This window comes from Nilaparvata lugens, chromosome 3, assembly GCF_014356525.2.
Source record: "Nilaparvata lugens isolate BPH chromosome 3, ASM1435652v1, whole genome shotgun sequence".
Lineage (NCBI taxonomy): Eukaryota > Metazoa > Arthropoda > Insecta > Hemiptera > Delphacidae > Nilaparvata > Nilaparvata lugens.
The window spans coordinates 54,599,103-54,625,042 of record NC_052506.1 but is presented as its reverse complement, the minus strand read 5'-3'; the positions used below and the strand labels follow the sequence as shown (position 1 = coordinate 54,625,042).

The window sequence follows — 25,940 nt, the reverse complement described above, 5'->3', positions numbered from 1 at the left end:
ACGTTGTCTATAACTGTTATTATGTTGAATGACAATAAAATTCTATTATTATTATTATTATTTGTTCACATGTAGCTTCCCTTGCATTCCAACAAAAAAAGTTATGGTATTATGAATATGGGGATATGTGAAGCCAGCCCATCCCCCTAACTTAAATCAACTACAAACCGCCACAGAGAAGAGATCAGAGGGAACATTCTTACCGACTATTGTTTCGCCTTATGTGTAGTATCACTTATACCGGTAGAAAGCGCTTGTATACGCAAATGACGATTTCTGTCTGAGCTGAGTTAGTACTGTAGCAGGGGGACGTAGTGGAGAGTCATTGGCATCCTACACTTCCCTCTCCAACAAACCAGTTCACACCACTCTCTCCCCCCAGCAAAACAACTGCTGACAGCATTTGTGGCTTGATGCATGTATGTCATTGTTTTGCTAATAGTACATAGACTAGACATTCATTTTTCTTATTCTAATCACTTGCTACTCTCAACTCTCCAGATCGCATGAATGCTGCTTCTCCAGTGACAAAGAGGATTAATTTTTATTTCTAATCAACAAGAACTAGAAAACAATAAGTGAATGAGTGGCCAGATTTTGTAACTTTATTACATTATGTACTTCAATTCAATAATTGAAAAAATTTAAATCAATCTAATTTAATCAACAATATTGCGATTTTGAACTTAAACATTGAGAAAGAGCATGGAATAATTTTAATAATGACATGTTCTTGAGGTGCTGTGTAATGCAGCATTATATTTTTCTATTATTGTTCTAAAATGATTTTAATAAATGATGTCAAAACTGCTCATTAACAATAATATTGTTTCAGTTACTTTTTTTTCATTGAATAGCCAAAGATTGTTAACCTTAATAATATTATTTCAGTTGCTTTTTGTTTTCATTGAATAGCCAATGGTTGTCAACCTTTTTCATGGACTGTACCCAAGTTCTAATTTTGCATATGAGCTAAATGCTGTTAGGCTAGCCGTCTAGCGGGAGATTGGGGAAGAGGGAGTAATTTGAAAATTCAATGAATTTCTCTCATTATGAACTTATAAGAGCCACTATCTTCTTAGCATTCAGTAAAATAACATCCAGTTTCATTGTATATTATAAGGAGGAAATTGATTGATACTCTTTAAAAAGATTTACCTACCCCTGTTATTATGTATGTGTATTTTTGTCGATTTCCTTTCCTTGATATAATACAAAATTATAAGTAGAGCAATAAAGAGCAAAACTAAAATCGTAAATCGATTTAGAAATAATCTTCATGACCTTTTAGAAGAAACTTTGTGGCTGAATCTGCTAATCAATTCCGACCATGTTGATAAACTTGAAACGCAAAAAATGCTGTTGATTTTATCATTTTTATTCATAGTTCACTTGGACGCACGGTACGATTCAATCACTTGAAAATATCAAGAGATTGAAGATATTCTCCTCATATTCACGATCTCGGTATTTCTAAGATGGAAAACAGTAGTTGAAGATAAATATTTATGGTAACTGAGCTCCTATAGAATAAAATTTAGAACCAATCATGAGTTTCTATGATGTATGATCCTCGTTTTAAGAGACTCTTGATTAACAGCAGGCACGGCCCTAGGGACTTTGCCGCCCTGGGCGAAATCGGCAAACGCCGCCCCCCCACCACCAGGTATCCCGTCTTATAATTGTTTACTTAAAAATTTGCCCGAAGGTTATCAGCTTTTCAAGTTAAAAATGACATTTAAACAAATATTTGATAAATATAAATATTGAGGAATAAGTGCAGGCAACGAATGCTTGAATAAAGGTATGGAGGGAACATTTTGGAACACAATTTTCAACTCTACAGCTCTTTTAAGGATAGTAAGAGGATTAACATATCAAAAGTCCTCACCCTTACCCCATGTGCCAAAGGTGTGTGGGGGTGGTTTGAAAGTACCATTTTTTAATTTTTCTTATATATCTCGGAAACTATGCATCTTATGAACATTTGTACACTGTACAAAATTGAAGCTCACAAAATTACCAACAAGTTTTGTTCTCTACACTTTTTCATATCTCTTATAGTTTCTGAGATATCCGCTCTTGAAGGTGAGACATTTTTTGAAAAAACACTTCTACCTCCAATTTTTTCATCTTTTCGGCCATATAATTTTTGAATGATTGATGAAAAAAATCCGTGCTGATTATAAGCTGACGGAGCATCAAATTATCTTCAATTTGATGTATATTCTCACTATTTTACGCATTTACCTACGACTGTTGCAGCAGTTTTAGTGTTGAGGGTGGAAGTTTTGTTTGGTAGAGGATTTCGATAAATCTGATACTTTTTGAGATATATATGTTCTAAAGTGATGCATTTTCAAAAACCCAGTTTTTTCCATTTTTCGTTTTTTCAATTCTTATAACGTTCCAACAATTGATGGAAAAAGAATATGCTTACTACGAGATTGTAGAGCATTAAATTATCATTCATTTCATGTATAATTCGACTATATCACGCATTCCAATAATTTATTATGACTGTTCCAGCAGTTTTAGGTTTGAGAGTCAAATATCAAGATTTGCAACAAGTGACTTTTTTCGAATATCACACTATTCTGTGATCATAAATTGGAGTGTGCTTCAGTATGAACATCCATATTGAGTACCTGGGACTTATTGGTACCAGACGTATTGGAACGTCTGCGGAACTGAACACAGGGGGAGTTTCTAAACTTCCTACCAAACAAGACATTCAAAACTAAAACTACTGCAACAGTCGTATAGGAATGCTTGGAATAGTCGAATTATACATGAAATGGAAGATAATTTGATGCTCTAAAATCTCGTAATTAGCACATTCTTTTTTCATCAATCGTTGAGAAGTTAAAAGACTTGAAAGAGCGAAAAATGGAAGAAAAACTGGGTTTTTGAGAAAGAATCACTTTAGAACATATATATCTCGAAAAGTTAGTATCATATTTATTGAAAACCTCTACAAAACAAAACTTGTAGGAAATTCATTGAACTTCGTTTTATGTGGATGATTATGTCAATAGAACTCATTCTTTCCAAGATATAAGTGAAAGTGGAAAATGCATGGAAGTGCATGTAAGTAAAAGTGGAAAATGCAACTTTCAAACCACCCTCATCCCTTTAGCACATGATGTATGGGTTGGGATTTTTGATATGCTCACCTCCAAACTAGTGTCAACAGAGCTGCAAAGTCTAAAATTGAGTTCCAAACATTCCCTTCAAATTTCATTGTCAACTGATCTATTGTTGCTGAACAGAAAATTTCACTCTCAACACTAAAACTGCTGCAACAGTTGTAGGGAAATGCGTAAAATAGTGAAAATATACATCAAATTGAAGATAATTAAATGCTCCGTCAGCTTATAATCAGCACGGATTTTTCTCATCAATCGTTCAAAAATTATAAGGCCGAAAATATGAAAAAATTGGAGGCAGAAGTGTTTTTTCAAAAAATGTCTCACCTTCAAGAGCGGATATCTCAGAAACTATGAGATATATGAAGAAAATGTAGAGAACAAAACTTGTTGGTAATTTTGTGAGCTTCAATTTTGTACAGTGTACAAATGTTCATAAGATGCATAGTTTCAGAGATATATGAGAAAAATGAAAAAATGGTACTTTCAATCCACCTTTCAATCCTTTAGCACATGATGTAGGGGTGAGGACTTTTGATATGTTAATCCTCTTACTATCCTTAAAAGAGCTGTGGAGTTGAAAATTGTGTTCCAAACTTTTCATTCTATAGTCTTTGATTAACTGGACTAGAACAGTAACACAAAATATCTGATTAAACTGTTTTTATGTTCGGAACAGATACGGTACACAATAAGAAAACATAATTAAGACGGTAGTTCCAAATCAAGAGACTGCAACAGAGTATTGGGCCTATTTAACTTGCCAAGTAATCAAAACTACAATTGCTACAACACGAGTTTGTTCAACACACTTGTTCAATTAAGTAGAACTCGTCTGACCTTTGCATGGAAAAATTCCTTCTCCAGTTCTTCAAGATCTAGAGACTGAGCTATTAATGTTCGCTAGACCACTCAGATGTTCCTGGGAAATTGTTGATCTTAGATATATGTCTTCATTAGCTTGAGTTTGGAAAAGCTTCTTATAAAATTTTACTATTCACATTGAATTTATTTTTATTTGCATTTAAAAATTTTCCGTTCCTTAAAATTTGCCGCCCCCAAAAATCTGCCGCCCTGTGCGGCCGCCCGGTCCGCCCACCCCTGGGGCCGGGCCTGATTAACAGTGGAATTGCAAAAAAATGGTAAAACTTCAATCGTCACTTTTTCAATCGGTTGTAACTTTCTAATGGTATTGAAATCGAAAGTATTGTTGATTGGAGTGAGAAGAGGAGGAAATTCCTCACATCCTTGACTAGATTTTGATTTTATATCTGTATTATTTTATAAGATATGCAGCATTGAATAAATAAATTGTCGTTATTCTGTGTATGGAATATGGGTTGAAGTACAGTGTACACTCAACAAAAAATTTCCCATTTCTCTTAGGAACTTGACTCATGATATATGATTTCCAACTACCTTGACAAGCCGAAAAGAAAGAGCGTACGGGAAGATCCGAACATTGTATCAAAAGTTATGAATGAAATTTCAATCCTTGAGGTGTCCTGAAAATCTTTGAGATAGAGCGTTCTACCTGTTCTCAGATTGTAGAGCACAAAATTACGCCTAGTAGGATGTTGAATTACACATTTTTGAATTGTGACAATCGGAAGATATTGTTGATTGAATACTATAGGATTTATCAAAATTGATTTTCCATGAAATTCTACTTGTTTTGGACAAACTGTAGGACAGAACTGATTGAAGTTATAGAGGTCTGAATGATTCCATTTTATTCTGAATTTTATATACAGTAAAAAAGGAGAGAGAGGATTTTTTTTGTCCAATGACTGGATTTGATTGTAATAGCTCAGAACTGGAGAATGAACCAGACATATTAGGTATTTGGGACACTCTGTACAAGGAAATTTTGCATGCGAAAATTGGTTCTGGACTTCTCTTATGCATACAAACCCTAAAAAATGGGGTTATAGGGTTTATAGGTTTTTGGTTTGGCCAAAGACCGTTCAAGTCAGAAGGAAGCTTTTCCATCAAGGGCCAAGCGTAGTGATAGAGTATGTGCATATTTTTTGTAAATATTGTTGTTCACTGATGTTTTTCACTTAGTTTTATCTTTATATTTTCATATTTCAAATAAGTGATTCAATACTTCATATTTATTGTGGTATTACAGTATGTTTTTTCACCTTACAAATTGTACCAGATAGAATAGAACATTCATGATTGTGTGCGGCTGTGTGGGCGTTATGCTCATTTATGTTGATGTTACAGATTTTTGTGTTGAAAAATTAGAGTTGGGTAGCTTAGGGGGTTAGGTTTTTGTTTGGAATTGCAATATGCTGGAATGGGTTGGAGACCAGATTGAGGTATGTTTATTGAATGAGCGAAGCGAATTCTATGTTTCAAGTCAATCAGCGTTCGTCTATTTGTAAGATTTTTTATCTTTCCAATCGTGCTTCTAAGCTCAAAAGTGTAGAGAACTTCTATTTCTCAGCGTTCTCCACCGATCCTATTGCATATATCATCATACTCTAAATCCAATTTGTATGTGTGTTTGTGTGTGAATAGGCAGACGTGTATGAGTATAAATGTTAGTGAGTGTAGCGAGTTCTACTGTTCTCCGAACTAATAGTTATGAAACATTTCATAACCATATAAAGTAGAATACCTGTTTCCTGATTTTATGATACAATGTTAATTAAAAGATTTACTGTTATCTTCAAGGTTTATAAATAGTTTTCCAAACGAAAATTGTATAATAAAGTGATTGACCATGTCACCTCAATTTAATTAATTGATTAATAATATTAGTAAATTAGGTGTGAATTAATTAATTAATTAATAATTTAATTAATTGAGCACCTCCGCTCTGTAATTGGCGCTTGTGCGAGTGTGCAGGACAAGTTTGTAGGATAACTGCAGTGAACCATGATAACACGATTACAAACGCATCCACCCCTAGTAGGCCTAGACAATAGAATACCTGGACAAAGTTGGGACCCTAGAACAGTCTGGTAGGGCTTCATCTCCATCTTCTCCAACAAAAATTTTTAGCACATGGAATTAGGGATATTTTATTTTTTTCAATTATATCACCTTCTGCTTCTCATACTGAGTCTAAAAGAATTTTTTTATCCACCTAATACGAAATTTAGTTTTATATTGTTTATCATATTGTATGTTGATATTCCAATACGCTCTCAACTGCAATGTCAAATAATGAGCTGTCTTTGTTTAAAATGAATGAATTGCCTTTCATGACAGCTACTCTTTGTAAACTACCTTTGAACAGTTGCTCTAGTGAGCCAGGGTGTCAATTTGTAGATTGTAGATTCCAACCAGTTTGACACACGCACAACTGCCAACGCCCTTCTTGCAGAAAGGTGTTACTGAAGCCTACGTGAACAATAGTATTTCAAAACATTGTTATTCGAGGAGCTATTCACAAGTAATTGTCAATAAGGGCCTGTCTATTATAAACTGTAGGATGTTGAACAAACTAATAAACAGTCGAACCTCTCTATAACAAACCTCCACCTAACGAAATCCTCTAAACGACGAATTTTTACCTGGTCCCATGACATTTTAGAGTTTTTGCTGCTTATTTACCTCTATTTAACGAATTTCGGACCTCTCAACAACAAAGTTTTTTCTTGACTTCAACATACAAAGTGTAGTGTGTATAGGAAGCAGACGGTCATTCCCAAGGAATTCTTTAGTTTCAGCAGAAAGGTCAATAGACTAAAAATAATGGCAATTCAGGTAGGAAGAAGATAGGGTGGTAGGATATTATAAGATCCATAGGATCGTGGCAGTTTTCTTGACAGAACCTCTCAATAACGAATACCTCCCAGCAGCGAATTTTTTCTCGGGATAATCGACTTCGTTATACAGAGGTTCGACTGTATTTTCATTTTCATAGTATTGCTTTTCGTAACATTAAAGGACTGATGAATTTCGAAGTATTTTCTATTCTGGTTGTGAATATAGATGTTATTATGGAATGTTGAATATTATTGTTTAACTTTGGGCTCATTATTCTATTGGTATTCATGATAAATTAAGCTTGGTAAATATATTTTGTTCATTTATAGTGGTTTTGTATAGAATAATTATGAACTAGCGTGAGTTTTAACTTTTGACTTACTGAAGGACAAAGTCGTTGTCCGTCTGTTTGTATGTTCTACAATAACTTTAGAAAGAATTGATCAATCTTCTCAAATTATGAACACATATTCTCCGAACCCTTTTACAGGTCAAGTTTGTTGGACAACAAATTGACTCACTCTTTTGTCCTTTTTCAGGATATAAAAATAACATTGAAAGTGTATTAGAAAAAAATTGTTATGATCTATCATTTGGTCAGCTGAAGAATTCTTTGCATGCAATTACTACAGTTTTTCCATTCATTCATTCCTAACATCATCTGAGGTTATTTGGGAGCAAAGTTAGTAGACTGTCTACTAACGTTGACTTGGGAGCAATCACACACACTGACATAATATGATTTTAGCTGGTTCATTATACTTTACAACTTTTGTATCAACAAAATGATATGGGTTGATATAATTATCAATTTGCGGTTTTGGCTATTTATTTTCTCTTGGAACTATGTATCGAAATCATGTATCAAACATTTAAAAAAATCTTTGAGTGTCAAAGATGTTGAAGCGACAGAGTAATATTTTTAAAGTAATTTTTCATTTCAAATAACATTCCCAATGGAAACTGCTGTCAAATTATTATTGTAAGAGAAATATTTAGCAGCTTTAGTAATTTTCATAAACTCTGTATAATCAAAAGTTGAGGGTTTCAAAGATTACAATGCAAAACAGTTCTTGAGCGAGTTCTCTGAACCACGGGGGTCACAAGTTCATACAGATAGGAAAAAGATAAATTCTTTTAACCGTATATTATCATAATATGCTAGAATAGTATCAGTAGTTATTAGTAATTTTTCATATAGTAATAGCTAATAGTGGGTTATAGTAATTGCAATAATAATAGACTATTTATAATTTGATATAGCCTATTACTAAATAAGTTTCATAGAATGTGTAAATCATTTATTATGCAGATTTTTATATAATTTGCATTCATCAATTCCATTGAATTAAATTGAATTGTCATTCTGGGATATATTATGTCACACATTGTTAACAAATTTATTACTTTATATTTCTTTTCTATAAAATATATTATTGAAAGGAAATAAATTATGGAGGTTTCTGTTTTCTTCGTGATCTATTCATTATTTGAGTTTATGAATTTTGTACTCAGAAATAAATATGGCTGTCCAGAAAGTAGTCAAATAGAAAAAAGCATGAAATATTTTTTTCTGTATACCCAGTTTCCAGTAAGTTACAATTAATCCAGAAGATATAAAGAATAATTTTATTTGACTTTAATTTTTATTAATGGACTAATCATATGAATAGATGGTATGGTGATTTAATAATAAATTATTTGATTTGAAGTTTCACTTTGAATTGAAAAAAGTATAACAATAATTGATGGAGCCTCAATTTAATCATTGATAAAAATTAATCTGGAAGGATCTCATTATCAGATTATTTGCCAATGTGTAATAGAATTGACTCATTTATTTATTATTTATGCATTCATAGAAATAAAATAATTCCAAACTTATTATGAATTATATTGGAAAAGGAACAACAGCTTTTATGTTGATATCAGCAGCATGAGATAATACTGAGAGGGAAATTATGGAGTACTGTAGTATCACACAGAAAATATATTTTCCTTTCTCCTCTCTGAGAAGTTACTGTACTAGTGTGTGATTCACTGTATGGTGTGTGCATGTGTGCGTGTATGCGCTTCATAAAATTGAAAAGACAGCAGAGCAGAGCAGAGCAAGCCGATCATCTACTAGTAATATTGGATAATTGCCAATCGTGACTTGTTTTTATTTTGTTGAATGTGGATGTGGAATGACAATAGTGGAGCAAGGGGAGTAGGTGACAGAGTACTACAACTGTTGGAGGGGGATTTCTGAATTAGCGGGGAAGGCCTGTCGATGGTACTGATCTCTCGTAGCGAGTTGAAGAACTAACTGTTAGTCACCCATTTTACCCCCCTCCACACCCACTCCACACTGCTGGTCACCCATTAAACGCAACATTAGATGAGTTCTCTGTCCTCTTCTCTGTGAAACCGCGAAGTGTCAGGCGGCTATATAGCACTTGGAGTCGATGATGATCTGATAACTTCCATAGCAAGAACAATGCAAGAGTCGCATTTCACAAATATCATAAGCAATGTTAGTTACGACAAATTCAAAGTGAGGTACCACAGTAGTGCACATTGCACTTTCACAAAGAATTTTTCAAGAAAAATAAAATCGTGTCAGTGGCGATTGATGATACAGGTGGAGTTATGAAACAATAAATTGAAGAGAAATCTTGGAGTCAAATCAGGGAATATTTACTTATATAGCTTTGCTATAAGAAATTAAAAAAAAATATCCCATATGCTCTCTGCTTTCTGAGAGGCATGACACTGTGACCCTCCGACATTGGCTAGTACAACTCATGAGAAGTGGTGTACAAACACCACATATTATATAATAATAATATCACATTAACTGTCGTAACTGACATGTCTCTTGCTTTGATGTATGCATGTGTACAAACTTTCATGTCACTTGCAAGCTTGCAACCCTTGCAGTATATTTGGAGCAATATGCAAATGTTTTATTGTCTGTGAGGCATTCAAATGTACCTGAATGTTACATGAGGAATGATGTAGCACATTTTATTGAAATGATTGGTACATTAAAATATTTTCAAAATTGTTTGAAAAACACTAAACAATTTTACATGAGAAGTCTTGCGCTAATAGTGCAAATGAAAAGCCTAGAAGAGGTCGAAGCTTCCATCATGCACATTCTAACAGTGGCGATGTGTGAAAGTGAAGGAGTAGATGAGTTTGGAAATGATACTCCTTGTGAAACCAGCAAGAAGTGTTTGGTAGAAAGATTTGGGGCCTAACCAGCAATCCACAGCAGGAGATTGCTGATGACAGAGAAGAAGAGTTAGAGGAGTATTTTCAAACTGTCCACAAAAAAAGAAGTGAGAATGTGTTTGGAAGGATTCTAACAGATATAAAAAATCATGTTGAGAGTGAAGCCATTGTTGGTAATAGGGGGAACCAACCGTATCTTCCAATTCTTTTAGATCATTCTAAATATAAGTTATTGTTGCCTATTGCCAACTTTGAGTGGTGTAATGATACCTAAGTTTAGATTTGAGGAAATAATAGCTACCTCAGCTTCTGTAGAAACTAATGTCAAAATATTGAAATGTGACATTTTCAAGCATAAAACTCTAAGAGCTGATGAGCTTATTTTTGAACATAGCTTCAACATAAGGAGCAATGAAAACGGCAACTTCTCGGATGGACAAGATTGTAAAGAGAAGCCTATTCCCAAAATGAAAATAGAGGAGGAAGAAGTCAATCCTCTCGACTTGAGTAATGTTTAGTAATTTTTGAATCGCAGAAGACTGAAAACTGGGGTGGTTTAATTTCAAAAGAATATTCTTTTTTTCTGAAATAATATCCGGGGCTGACTATCAATCTTTCAAAAGCCAATTGGAGTGTTGAGAAGTGGGAATGCTGACACATTGAATCCCGTTAGCATTGATGTTGTTGGATACATAGTTTGTTGCAACTTTTTGCAGTTGCATATTGTGACAGCCTACTATTTAGAGGCTGTATCCAGCAGTCAATAGAGAGTGAGTTTTTCACAGATATAAAGTTGATAAAATGTGAAACACCAGTCAGTGTTCAAGCACCCAAAATTCTACACTCATTCACAGAAATGAATGTCACAAAAAGCATTAGAATTTCGAAAAAGTATTTTTATCAGTTTCTCTAAAAAGGCCTGAAATGATAGGAGATTTGAATGATTTGATACATGATGATAAAAAATAAGAAATGCTTTTAAGTATGCTTGGCTTCTGCTAAGGAGAAATTTTTTTCAAATGGAAGTGGGAAATTACGTTCTAGTGGAGCCTTTATAAATATAGCAAATATATAGCAATAATATATAGCAATAAATATAGCAATATGCGTGGATCATGATGTGCTTCTGAGTAAGCTGGTTTATTATGGGATAATTGAAAGAAAGGCTGGGAACATTTTCGAGTCATTCCTTAGCAACCGTAGACAAATAGTGTGCATTGGCAAAAAAAAATCACAGATAAAAGAAATAAAGTGTGGTGTGCCACAGGGGTCAGTTTTAAGGCCTTTATTGTTTATTTTAATGATCAATGTTTTGCCACTCTGTGTGGATACAGTGCCCAATCCATACTGTATGTGGATGTTGCAACATTTCTCAATGCTTGCACAAACTTTAATGACCTTCAAGCTGTAGCTGAGAACACGTTATCTCAAGTTTCAATTTGGTTGAGAACTTATGGTTTTTTGCTAAATGAGAGTAAGACCCAGGAAAATCTTTTCAGTTAGAGAAATTCACGTGTAGAGAGCAATTTGGATACTGGTAGAATAAAGTTTTTGGGTATTTTTATTGATGGCAAATTGACACGGGTGCCACATATCAGATATGTCAGTGTTAAACTGTCTACAGCGGTATACTTGTTAACAAACTTGATGAACCATGTTCCTGAGTCATTTGTGAGGTCTGTATATTTTGCATTTTTCCAGAGTATTATTTCATATGGGCTTCTATTCTGGGGAAATAGCGCACATGTGCAGGATCTTCTGATTACAAAAAAGTTATCAGAATTATTACAAACTCTGACAGATTGGCTCACTGCAAACCATTATTTTTGTTGAATCAAGATTATTGACCATAATAAACCATCACATAACACTAGGAGAAACAGGCATAGCGATGCCTTTGGTATCGACACCTTTCTGTTGATGCCTTTGGTATCGACACCTTCCTGTAGACTGAGTAAATCACAGAAAAGCTATGAGGTTATTGGAGTGAAAATTTTAAATAAATTGCCACATGATTTAATAGACGCTCCATTCCAAGTGTTCAAGAATACGTTATATAGTTGGCTAATTAAAAACCCATTTTATTCAGTAAATGAATTTTCAGAATTTATAAATCCTATTCTGTGAAATAGACTAAATACACATAATTAGGGAAAACTAAACCTCGTATTTAAAGTTATGATATTATTGTGTTGATTAAGTTAGGTCTGCATATTATGACTAAGTTTTATGTTGACTGTGACTATAATTATTGACTACTGTAGCTGTTTTGACGTTGTCTATAACTGTTATTATGTTGAATGACAATAAAATTCTATTATTATTATTATTATTTGTTCACATGTAGCTTCCCTTGCATTCCAACAAAAAAAGTTATGGTATTATGAATATGGGGATATGTGAAGCCAGCCCATCCCCCTAACTTAAATCAACTACAAACCGCGAAGTGTCAGGCGGCTATATAGCACTTGGAGTCGATGATGATCTGATAACTTCCATAGCAAGAACAATGCAAGAGTCGCATTTCACAAATATCATAAGCAATGTTAGTTACGACAAATTCAAAGTGAGGTACCACAGTAGTGCAGATTGCACAACTTTCACAAAGAATTTTTCAAGAAAAATAAAATCGTGTCAGTGGCGATTGATGATACAGGTGGAGTTGTGAAACAATAAATTGAAGAGAAATCTTGGAGTCAAATCAGGGCATATTTACTTATATAGCTTTGCTATAAGAAATTAAAAAAAATATCCCATATGCTCTCTGCTTTCTGAGAGGCAGGACACTGTGACCCTCCGACATTGGCTAGTAAAACTCATGAGAAGTGGTGTACAAACACCACATATTATATAATAATAATATCACATTAACTGTCGTAACTGACATGTCTCTTGCTTTGATGTATGCATGTGTACAAACTTTCATGTCACTTGCAAGCTTGCAACCCTTGCAGTATATTTGGAGCAATATGCAAATGTTTTATTGTCTGTGAGGCATTCAAATGTACCTGAATGTTACATGAGGAATGATGTAGCACATTTTATTGAAATGATTGGTACATTAAAATATTTTCAAAATTGTTTGAAAAACACTAAACAATTTTACATGAGAAGTCTTGCGCTAATAGTGCAAATGAAAAGCCTAGAAGAGGTCGAAGCTTCCATCATGCACATTCTAACAGTGGCGATGTGTGAAAGTGAAGGAGTAGATGAGTTTGGAAATGATACTCCTTGTGAAACCAGCAAGAAGTGTTTGGTAGAAAGATTTGGGGCCTAACCAGCAATCCACAGCAGGAGATTGCTGATGACAGAGAAGAAGAGTTAGAGGAGTATTTTCAAACTGTCCACAAAAAAAGAAGTGAGAATGTGTTTGGAAGGATTCTAACAGATATAAAAAATCATGTTGAGAGTGAAGCCATTGTTGGTAATAGGGGGAACCAACCGTATCTTCCAATTCTTTTAGATCATTCTAAATATAAGTTATTGTTGCCTATTGCCAACTTTGAGTGGTGTAATGATACCTAAGTTTAGATTTGAGGAAATAATAGCTACCTCAGCTTCTGTAGAAACTAATGTCAAAATATTGAAATGTGACATTTCCAAGCATAAAACTCTAAGAGCTGATGAGCTTATTTTTGAACATAGGTAGCTTCAACATAAGGAGCAATGAAAACGGCAACTTCTCGGATGGACAAGATTGTAAAGAGAAGCCTATTCCCAAAATGAAAATAGAGGAGGAAGAAGTCAATCCTCTCGACTTGAGTAATGTTTAGTAATTTTTGAATCGCAGAAGACTGAAAACTGGGGTGGTTTAATTTCAAAAGAATATACTTTTTTTCTGAAATAATATCCGGGGCTGACTATCAATCTTTCAAAAGCCAATTGGAGTGTTGAGAAGTGGGAATGCTGACAAATTGAATCCCGTTAGCATTGATGTTGTTGGATACATAGTTTGTTGCAACTTTTTGCAGTTGCATATTGTGACAGCCTACTATTTAGAGGCTGTATCCAGCAGTCAATAGAGAGTGAGTTTTTCACAGATATAAAGTTGATAAAATGTGAAACACCAGTCAGTGTTCAAGCACCCAAAATTCTACACTCATTGACAGAAATGAATGTCACAAAAAGCATTAGAATTTCGAAAAAGTATTTTTATCAGTTTCTCTAAAAAGGCCTGAAATGATAGGAGATTTGAATGATTTGATACATGATGATAAAAAATAAGAAATGCTTTTAAGTATGCTTGGCTTCTGCTAAGGAGAAATTTTTTTCAAATGGAAGTGGGAAATTACGTTCTAGTGGAGCCTTTATAAATATAGCAAATGAATAACGACTCATTTAATGTGCGGGAAATGCCAAAGATGATTGTCGTTGGTGACTAAAAAATTGTTTTGAAAGGATGTGTGGGGTTCCTTGAATCAGAAAATGTGAGTAACATTATAGTTCACTATGTCACTTACACATTCAATAAATGTTAGCAAACCTTTGATGACCTTCAGAGTCATAAAAACGTTGGCGTTCCCAAAACCAACATCAAAGTCCATCTCATCCTTTATACGTGTGAGAATTGTTTAGTACATTGTGGAGTTGAACCTTTTATTGTGAAATTCTTATAAATTGAAAATAGAAAATTTTAAGTAAGTTTGTATAAAATGGAATTCATTAATAAATTCACTTTAAAAAAAAATCAATTTCACTTTCATAATCATAAGATCTTAGGCATTTTAAGATCAAGGATTCTAAGATCAACCATTTTAAGATCTTATAGGCATTCAAGATCATTTTACTTATTAACTTTCCAATATGAACAAGTCTTTATGAGGTGATTATGCTTCATTATACTGTATAGTTATTATGCTCGTATATACTACTGTATCATTAAGAATATTTGCAATTTTTATTACAGTCGCAGCTTTGTTTGGACTAGTTAGAAGGTTATCAAAAGTCCTCATCCCTACCTCTTGTTTTTTCATTTATGGGTTACACGCATTTATCTTGGGAGCAATGCATTTCAGCTTCATGACTATCATAACAAAAATGAAACTAGATGAATTTCCTACAAGTTTTGTTCAGTAGAGTTTTGCGATATCTTCTTTAGTTTTCGAGATCTTCTCATTTAAAAGTGTAAAATCTTTGAAATGACAGTTCTTTTTTTCCTCCAACTTTTTGCATTTTCAGGGCTTATTACTCAAGAACAATGCATCGAAAAAATAAGTACTTCACGTTGGGTTGTAGAGCATTCAATTCTCTTCAATTTGATGTATTATTTCACCATTTTATGCTTTCCATCAATTGGAAAGTAAACCTCGGAAATACGAGGGTTTTGGGCCACTCTGTATCTAGCACAAGGAAATTTTGCATGAAAAAAAATGATTCTGGACTTCTCTCATGTATATCCAAATAATACATTAGTAGTTATGTGAACAGTAGACCTCGCGCAGTTATAAACGACAGCCTCCTCTTATACTGTCCATTTGAGTAAATCCTGTCTGTATGTCATTTCGGCGAGATATCGGTGTGAAAACGGCTAATGGTTGTTGGGGTTGGTGTATCAAAAATGCTAACATCAAAAGCTAATCTCCTTCAAGACATACTGGCAACAGGTCAGCCCGAGTTCAAAGCAGAGAAAGGTCGATAGACAATACTATGTTAGTTTAGTTATTAATTGCATGCGTTATTGCTTGCAAACAATAGTTAATTCAATAGTGCATAAAAATTGAATTCAATTAGGCATGCAATTAATAATAGTCCACACAGCAGCTGATTTTTACCAAGTTACATTGAGATATTAATTGCATGCAATTAATAATCCACTCGTCAGCTGATTTATGATGAATAATTTTATGGTCTGTTGGCGAAATTCAAAAAGGAACATACATGTCAAATTTCATGAAAATCTATTGCTGCGTTTTACCGTAAATGCGGAACATAAATATAAACAAAAATATAAACATAAAGAGAAATGCCAAACCGTCGACTTGAAACTTAGACCTCACTTCGTTCGGTCAATTAAAAAATCAGAACTACAATATAAATTGCAAGCACCAATGTATAATAGTGACTGGACTAAATACACTTAGCACAACGTTACAGCATTATCAGTATTTTCAATGAGTTAGAGGTATGAGAACATACAAAAAATACACTCATGTTTCAGAATTATTGACTTTTAATTAATATTAGTTGAATGCAAGAACAAGTAGGTACAATTAATGTAGATTTTTCATAATACAACAATGATATAAACCCATTCAACGTATTTCACACAAATCCCATATTTGGATTTTTTACATAAATATAGCTAAAATTATATAATTTCATCTCCATCGAGGCGATGATTTAAATAAATGTTATTGTTAACTAGTTAACAGAGCAGTCTTATCAGTTTCAAAACCTTATCTAAATATATATTACATATTATTGTTTGATTTGATGTCTGACGAAAATAGTAATAAATAAGCAAAATATTTACTCCATTCAAAAAGAATACAATATATTGATCTTTTAAAATTACAATAGGAAATAATCAACATTACATGAGTTTAGGTTCACCAATATTCATATTGTTCAAACCGTGTATTTTACAAATTACTGACAAATCAATATTTTGAAAGTACAATATTATTCTTTCCTCAGTGTCTGTATGCGATAGGGCTTTATTAACAGCACTAATATTTTGATCATTATTTGGACCAAGCATCACATTTGATCCAGATCTTCCCTGCATAGCATTTTGAGCGGAGATAGAGACTTGAGCGTAACACATGCTTTGTTGAAGATATTCATGGATCTAATCCTATAAATGGCACTCGAAGTTAAAGCTGCGTACACATATACGCGCTTCCAACCCGCACCGAGCACGCTCTGCCCTCGTACCGCCCTCGTTCCTCCATCGAACCACAGTAGCTCCGCCCACGCACCCATCATGAACGTTATGGAAGATGTTAGATCTTCTCGCGTTCCCCGGTCGAACCACTGTTGCTCCCCGGTCGATCATCAATCGCTCTACTGGAGTGACGTTCGGTTGCGGAGCAGAGCTCATGATGGGTGCGCGGGCGGAGCGACTGTGGTACGATGGAGGAACGAGGGCGGTATGAAGGCGGAGCGTGCTCGGTGCGGGTTGGAAGTGCGTTTATGTGTACGCAGCTTTAGGATTATTGTAGGTACCGTACAGTACTTGAAAATTGATGAAGGAAGTTTGTGGAATATTTTTATCAAGTGAAATTTATGATAGAAATCTATTTGATGTATGATTACCAAAAAAATAAATTTATTGCATAAAAAAGGGAATTCTTAATTTAATATTTACATTATTTTTGGTCTCGAAGAAGTGGTAGGTATAAGATTCTACTCGAAGAGAATCATTGAAGTTTTACAAAAAATGATACATTACAATTTTCTGATGATACATCAACATGTTTCTAGCGTATAATTTATAATACCGTAGGCCTACATACTTTATCAAGCTATGTTGATCATTCATAACTAGGATTCCTTGCACATTGACACATAATCATAGAGGAATAATTCCCTTTTTGGTTCTCTTATGAGCTGAGCACTGAGTATGAAATAATATTCCGCTCACATTTCTGAAATTAAAACTGAGAAGAATTCAAGCTATAACACACAATTATTCAATATGATAATATTAATTTTCCAATTATCTGATTTGAAGGTGATACACGGCACTTGGGCCTACACTAAAAACTTAATATAAATTACTAAAAAACAATAAATATACAGTCAAGTACAAAAATGGTTGTACAAGTAGCCTAGTAGGTAGGTAGCGTACAACAAAAGGTAACATTTTAATACACAAGTGTTCATTCCATGATTATCCTGGATGAACAATAAAATATTGACAAATTCATGTAGTTTACACTGATTTTTTTCATCGATGAATAAACACTATTGGATGTATTTTACACTAAATTTAACTTGTAGTTAATGATCGTTTGTCAACTACATTATAGATGGATTTAGTTTACTCTAGATATCACTTCATAGTCTGTGAGAAGGTAGCCTACTTTTGAACGGGATATTGAGGATGTACTTTCAGTAGATACCACTTGTTAGTCTGTGAGGAGGAACTCTTGAACGTGATAACGAGTGGATCTACTTTACAGTAGCCTACCCATAGTCCATGAGGATGACGGGATAACGGAAGGGGTTACTTTACATAGTAAACTACATCTTACATAACTTACTCTGATAGTTCATGAGGAGGTAGTTCATGAGGAGGATATCGAGGATAGTCTATGAGGAAGTACCGTACAGTAAGTAGCTTGAACGGGATAACGAAAGGAGGGGGGGCTACTTTCAGTTGCTAGTCTATGAGGTACACTTGAACGGGATAACGAGGCCTTTGGTTGGGGTGTTTGTGAGTGATTCTTTGGCATGGCGCTTGGCGTGTTTGGCGAGATGATCGCTGCGCATGAATCTTCGCCCACAGCTGGCGCAAGCGAACTTTTTTTCGCCGGTGTGCGTTCGCTTGTGACGCGACAGTTCGTCCGAACGTGAGAACCGACGACCGCACTCTGCCCACTGACACACGAACGGCTTTTCACCTGTTCACAACACAACAAAACTTGATAATCATCAACAGTTTCATGCTTAATAAAAATCCAGTGAAAATATTGTTGCTCCCTGTAGTGAAATTCACTTCAAACTATCTGAATTCCCAATAAACAAAGTAAGTGCATTCGATTCAATCTAAACTGACAGCTTGACGTGAATATGTGAATCTTACAATATATCAGAACAAGCGAGACGATGAGAAGCTACACCTAGATAATAAAATGGTTTAAATTAAAGTATGTAATAAAGTACTGCCTGGATCTGTCTCAAAATAAGTAAAAAACTGACATCTGTTTCATCTCATGAAAATTGCTTTCTATAATCTCTCTATGAATAACCTCTCTATGGATAATACATTAATTTGTATTCGAATGTGGGCATATAATGCTTCACCATTTTTTCCATAATTTTTTATTCTAATAACTTAAATTTCCATGTATACTAAGAATTCGCAATATAATTACAAGTCATTTCATATCAATGCGTTATATTATCATTCTGCAAAGTTAGTAGACAGATGTCTACTAACGTTGATCATTTTGTAGATTTTTGTTAATAGCATATAATATACGATTTTTCTTTTAAAATATTGCAGGATAGCGGCTTAGTTTGAGTACCGAGTTGTGCTCTCAAGTGACAATCAACAGCTTTTTCAATCGATACGGTAATCTTTACACTTCAGTATAACAGTGTGAACTTGAATGGTAGCCTACACTTGAATATTGTTATGTTTATCGTTCAAGAGCCAAACGAGCTTGTTTAAGACATCAAGAGAGTTTTATCAAACAAATCGATGTCATATTCTACATTACTTGAATTATTATGCAGTTGAACATCATTTGAATTAGGATTGAAAAATTTAAATGATCATATTTAAAAAATATTTTATAAACAGATATGACAAAAAATAAAAATGTCAACTATCAACTCTTGATAAAAGCCAATATCATTATTCAATTATTGTACTACAATATGATATCAGTTTCTATGTGCAAATTTTTTTTATTCCTTGGAATCAGACTGCATGAAGATTTCCAACCAGTATATTAGAGTATTTTTATGCAATAAAAATTTTCTCTTTGAGAATATTCTTCGAAAATTAAGGTTGAAATAATACTGTCGACAATATGCGAGTGAAAATGAATAAATAAATGTTAATCTCCAATACCGAGAAAACTGAAATTTTTTATCTACAGTTGAGATGAATAGGTGTCATGTCAACCTTATTTATTTATCTGGATTGATTGAATTTGTAGACGAATTGCTGTCTAATGATAAATAATATGCACAAGGACAGTGGTGTGTTAGTTAAGCCTACCTGTATGCGTGCGCATGTGGGCTTTCAAGTGAGACGACTTGAAGTAGTTTTTGGAGCAGCCGTGAAAGGTGCACTCGAAGATGCGCCGACGGGCGTCGCTAACGTCACTCTTGTCATCGACGGGTGCGGCGGGGCTGGGAGCGGCGGCGGGGGCGGCTGTGGTCAGCAGCACATACGACTGACGTCGGTCGCAGTCGTCGGCGGTTGGCGAAGACAGGACTAGATGTGGAACGAGGTTCGCCGTTCCGTCACCGGCGTCCAACGGGAAGAACGGTCCGACGAACGACGGAATCCCGTCTGACGTGACGGGAATCAGCGTCGTGCCGGTCAGTGTCGCAAACAGCTGAGGCTTGGGCGCTATTGCCACTACACTTTTCTGTGGAGACGTCCTAGCGGGACTAGACGGTGTATTTCTATCAACTGCACTGATTTCTTTTCTAGTGTGTATCGCAGGAGGTGACGGAGGATTTGAGGAGGAAGTACTCGTTGAGATTGGTGGGGAGGGTGGTAGGGAGAGGGGAGAGGGGGGGCTTGATGCATCGGCCGATGATTCTCTGTGGGTATCCTTATTATATATGAAGACCTGCTCCTTCCTTGTGTTCATCTTAAACTTCAAACTTTTGAAACTTTGTGAAGGAACAAATCGAGATTTAGAGTTTACCTCCGTACTGCAACAATTATTATTCGCCTCAGCATTAACCAGATTTTCTTGTGCGTTTGAACTGTTCATTAAATTCTCACTAGTATTTTGTTTTTGGGTTATGATGTCTTTACAACTATTTTCAGATGAGTACAGCCCTGCCGAGCACTTTCCATCTTTATCAACTTTCATGATCACAGATACAGGTACCGAAGTAATAGTTTGTGTGTCTAACCTACTAGGCTCTACCGGGCTTGGGGTTCTTGGAGGGGTCCTCAACAAGAAGTTCTGAAATTGAGAAAAACATGAATATAAATACAAATTCTTATATATGGGAATTACTACTATAAATATTATTATTCATGATGTATTGTTATAAGGTTATTGTAGTATACTAATAAAAAAACTCAAGCTAATATATAGTTTACCCTTTTTAGTTGTATTCGTAACTTTTTCATTCGTAGGCCTAATTGGTTCTATTTGTATTCTATTTTTCTTTAGTGCAGTTCTTTATCTAACTTCAGAAGATGACTTTAAGCATAAATACTGAATAATTCAAAAAATTAACAGGTGTTAGAACAATAGTTATTATCAACAATTAATAATTGTGCGTTGAAAGCATGTGTAGATGATAACAAATAAGTGTTGTACCTTGGCTAGTTGGCAGTTGTAGCGGCATATCCTCTTGCGTAGCGGGAGGTCCGATTCGTCGCTTTCCGAGTCGGACGGCTGTGGTGTAGGTAGACCTGGCAGGATCTCGTTGGCATGCCTCTTGCGCTCACTCCCCACCAGCAGGCGACTCACTGCTTCCATGTCCACCGACTTATTCATCTGCAAATCAACAAAAATTACACACTACTATTAATAGTGAGATTCACATCTATATGACGTTCAGCATAGCCTACAACCATATAATAAAACAATCTTAAACAATGTATAAGTTTTCTCTGTTATAGCTGTGCGCTGATTTATTCTTCTGCAATCGTAAAATATAATAATTATAAATTTTAAAAGTGTAATCAAATGTAAAATGTACATTACATTACTTAAATACTACATTCTTCATATTAAATCCAAAAGGCCAGCATTTTTTATAGCTTAAATAACATAAACGCTCACCATATCCAACCAAAAACATTTCAGATAGGTGTTGAATAAATATTAAGAAATGTCTGAAAACATCATTGAAACTAGTTTCTAGTTTCCAAAGACAGTGAAAAAACATTATGTTATAGTAGTTTCAATCAATGTTTAAATTTGGATCAATACTTCGAAATTGATGAAATAGCCCATAGCTTATCTAAAATCTATACAATTATTACGACAAAAATCATATATAATCATTCAAAACATTTTACGTTTTTGGAAAAATGATTTATGTAGTGCCATTAAGTAAGACTTGGAAAATTGACTTAATATTGTTTGATAATAAAAACAATTTATTGATTCAGCATCAGCTACTGATCTTAACATCTCAAGAAGAAGAGTCCTGAGACATTTTTGAAAAGAGATAGCAAAAGTCACGCAGTTGTAGGCGTAAATGATGAATTATTGATGATAACTACTGATGTCATAAAGCCTTATCAATCGGTTAGTTATATCATCTAAAAATTTATTCGTGTAAATGAACAAATTTGGAAAATAAAAAAGGTCATTATATCTTTTTCGTTTCGTGCAAGTTTTTTTTTCTTGAAATTGTGGTGTACGGTATTACAATTTTTAATAAGAGTTTAAGTAGAAGGAAAATTATATTTTTAAAGACTGAATTCAACAATAAAAACACCAAGTTACCTATAATCTCTCGGCTTTGATTGGAAATTCTAAAACAGACTAATACAAAGTAAAATAATACGATTGCAAAAATAGATAATCAAGGATAAAGATTATCAGGTAAATCAAGATAATAAAGGATATGATTTAAAAATAATTATTGGAAAGAGCTACCCATGCAAAAAAAATCGTATGACTGGATGCAAACCAATTGAAAATATAAGTGCAAAATATTGATTTTGCTTGTTCAACAATTCTATTACACCTTGACCATAACAAAGGAATTCTTGTCCAGAGCGGCCGAGTCCAAATTCATTCATTCCAGGCGAGCTGGTTCGAGTTTGCGCATTCGACAAAATCCACAGAAAAAGCAAATTAGAAAGTGATCGAGAAATTTCCAAATATTAGGTGAAGCGAGCTTACCTTAGAAGAAATGTTTGGTGGAAGGTGAGTAGGTGTTCCAGGGTGACGGTGGAGTCCTGAAGGAAGATTTCGGGATTGGAGCAGCTGATCAGTGGCCTGGTGAAACTGAATGCTCGAACATGACAGGAGTAGCGGTGCGCGCTGGGCACTGGATGCAATGCAAGTGTGTTCTGTTTGGCTTTGGCTGGGCCGCGAGGGGCTCGCCTCCTGGTCTGGCCAATGACAGCAGTCTTGGGCCATGCGTTGTCCGCGTGATCGACCGGCGCCGTTCACGTGATCACCGGCTGATCATCATCGCGGCTACGTAAACGACGCCTGACGTCACACCGCTCTTCGTCATCCACCGATCGATGGCCGTGCCACACCTCTGCTCTGCTCTCTCTCCTCTAACAGCCTAGTTCACTTCAAAGTGACACCATTGCTCACGACTTACACCAATGCTTCACATTTCACCAACGCAACCTAATCACACTCAAACATTCACTACAAACTGTCAACATTGTTGGGATGTGAAGCAATGATGTTACTCATGAGGAATGCTGACTGGTTTAAGTGACTCTCACCAGGTGAACGTTCACTTCAAAATGTCAGCATTGGTTGAATGTGGACCAGTGTTGTAAGTATTTATAAAACATGCTAAATTGTTCTGGTCTCTCTCCCTCGCTCACTCTCTCTCTCTTTCTCACACCCTCTCTCTTTCTCTATCAGTTAGGCTACAACTGTCAGCATTGTTTGTCATAAGTTCTGTTCAGCTCTCTCCTCATGCGGTGAGATTCACTTCAAACCGTCAGCATTGGTTGCATATGGAGCATTGATGCAAATGAGGTATAAGATCTGCACTGCTCTTTCCTCTCACGCGAAGGTTTTCTTCGAACTGTCAGCATTGGTTCGATGTGAAGCATTCATTTTATTTTCATTATAAATGTTGACTGTTAAAAGTGAATTACTCTAGCCACAGAAAAAAAGAATAAGAGAACTGTGTTCTTTCCTTAGCTCTGTTATAGGCAGGAAACATCGTTTGCAATGAACCTTCCACGAAACGTATCTTATTGATTCGAATTATTCAATTATTATTGATTAAATTGAACTGAGACACATTTCCATGACGGTTTGAAGATGAAAAAGCTATTGTTTCGATTCTAAAGGAATTAAGAAATTGTCTCTCCCATTACGAGCAGCCTACGAAAACTCTTGACTGTAGCACAGATAAAATAAGTAATACTTTATTATAATAAAGGAAGTAATACTTCCTTTACTATAGTAGGCTATTTACTTCCTTTATGACTGTGGGTATGGTATAGTATTTCAAACATTCTGAGGTTTTAAATCATTCCAAAATAATTGGAACATACACACTCGTATCTGCTTATTTTCCCATACTTCATGAAAAGAAAACACAGTTTCAATTGAATCTCCCAGTTGGATATGCTTAACCTACCTTGTTCACAAGAAGTCACAGTTTGGTGATCATTCAGTCGTCGGATGAAATTCTCTTTTTCGACCACAACAGATAAAAGCTCAAATTAGATGCCTAATATTGATAGCCCAATTATATTATCATTAATTCCCGTAGGCCAGTACAGTATGCAACAGATTTGCAGTTTTCACAGCGAACTCAGGCTGAGAATTTTTCACATTTGGGAAAACTTCAAATTTTTTATGAAAACTTTTTTCTGGATCGCCATTTGAATTTGGTCGAAATTCAATCGTGGATATAGACTTATCTCTGGGAGCTGAACAAAATAGCTTCTATAGCATTTTCTGTGCGAGGATAATTTAAATGTGTCGAAAAAAATTGGTAGGCTCTAGGGGCGCCAAGGGGGGTAAAATGTTCGTGATTTAGAGGTTTTCCCATAGCCTCCAGTGTTTTCTCCAACTGATTTTGAGGTTGGGTTTTCGAGCGAATAAGCTGTATTGGCTGTGATTTTGTATTCATTTGTAGCTTTAATATACATGTAATAAAGAGTCAATACTGCAACAAAATTATTCCCATACATCGTATCAGCTATCAACCAAGAGCTTCCTTGGGATAAGCTCAGACCTTCAGTGTGAGCAGCCGCAAACACTCAACAAAGATGCATTTATAAACAAATAAATATATTTACAAACAAAAGCTACTGTAATTCACTATGAAAGGACAAAGCCGACCATCAACCAGTGAGATTCACTTTGACCTGTCTACATTCCTTGTAAATAACAGCATCCCATTCAATCAACAGTTTGGTGTAAATCCTACAATTACCAACTCAGGCTGAGATAAACATTTGTACTGTATATTGTTTACTTCTCTATTTAGACTAGGGTAGCATAAGGACACAACAAAAAAGCTGTGCTGCGTGCATTAACAGCATTAACATGACAGCTTCAAGAGTTATGCCTATTTGATAACTTGGTGTGTATGATAAAAAAAAACAAAAAAAAACATTAGCCTACAGTTCAGTACCTGTATTATAAGCGTTTCAAAGATAGACTGAGTATGCAAAGGAGAGGGTGTAGGCTATAGGCTACTTATGAACTTTCAAAAGGTGACAGGGTGGGTGGTAAGACACTTTTAACGGGTTGAAGGCTGTCGAAGTCTTATCATGATTGAAAATCCAGACCTTATATAGCTTGCAAAATTGTAATTAAAAGTATTCTTGAATTTATTCCATCGGAACCAATATACGAGTGAGAATGTTTCAACAGGCTATTTATGAATAATTAGTTGGGTTTCTAGAATAGAGAAATCAGAGAAAAGGGTTTCAAATGACAAAAAATATCACTACAGATAAAAACACTCCATTTATAACCCAATGACAAAACCTTGAATTCAAAGCCACATTAATGAAACAAAATGTAAAACTATGTGCATTGCAGGGAAAATATTGTGATCCCACGCTAAGATTTCAGTAGGGATTTCAATAATAAGACTGATATAAGAGCAGCACTACTGAAACTTAATAGGAACTTGGTTGCAGTCGAAAACAAATTCATTATCTTTGAAACGATTTTAAAATAGGTCAAAGCAGTGACTGTTTGCTATTGATACCTATTCACAACAACAACTTATACCATGTAGAAAGAGAGAGAGATTAGATTAGATTAGACTTCTTTATTTATGTATGGTACAATATTTACT

General features: G+C 34.9%; 1 protein-coding gene across 1 annotated transcript; it reads right to left on the bottom strand.

The window, feature by feature from the left end:
* Positions 1–16,245: 16,245 nt before the first annotated feature.
* Positions 16,246–23,077, bottom strand: LOC111053805 (Krueppel-like factor 10). The gene is made up of 4 exons (XM_022340731.2): positions 22,823–23,077; positions 21,281–21,460; positions 19,990–20,917; positions 16,246–18,661 (listed from the first exon to the last, which is right to left on the bottom strand). The coding sequence occupies exons 1-4, from the start codon at positions 23,060–23,062 to the stop codon at positions 18,426–18,428; spliced, it is 1,584 nt and encodes a 527-aa protein (XP_022196423.1). The 5' UTR covers positions 23,063–23,077; the 3' UTR covers positions 16,246–18,425.
* Between the last annotated feature and the right edge of the window lie 2,863 nt (positions 23,078–25,940).

Bases quoted from the DNA above. Each gene is read 5' to 3' on its own strand.
- LOC111053805 (XM_022340731.2), bottom strand. From the start codon at position 23,062: ATGGCCCAAGACTGCTGTCATTGGCCAGACCAGGAGGCGAGCCCCTCG. The intron at 21,461-22,822 runs GTAAGCTCGCTT...GTTGATTTGCAG, and splicing joins CACCAAACATTTCTTCTAAG to ATGAATAAGTCGGTGGACAT. The intron at 20,918-21,280 runs GTACAACACTTA...TCTCAATTTCAG, and splicing joins ACAACTGCCAACTAGCCAAG to AACTTCTTGTTGAGGACCCC.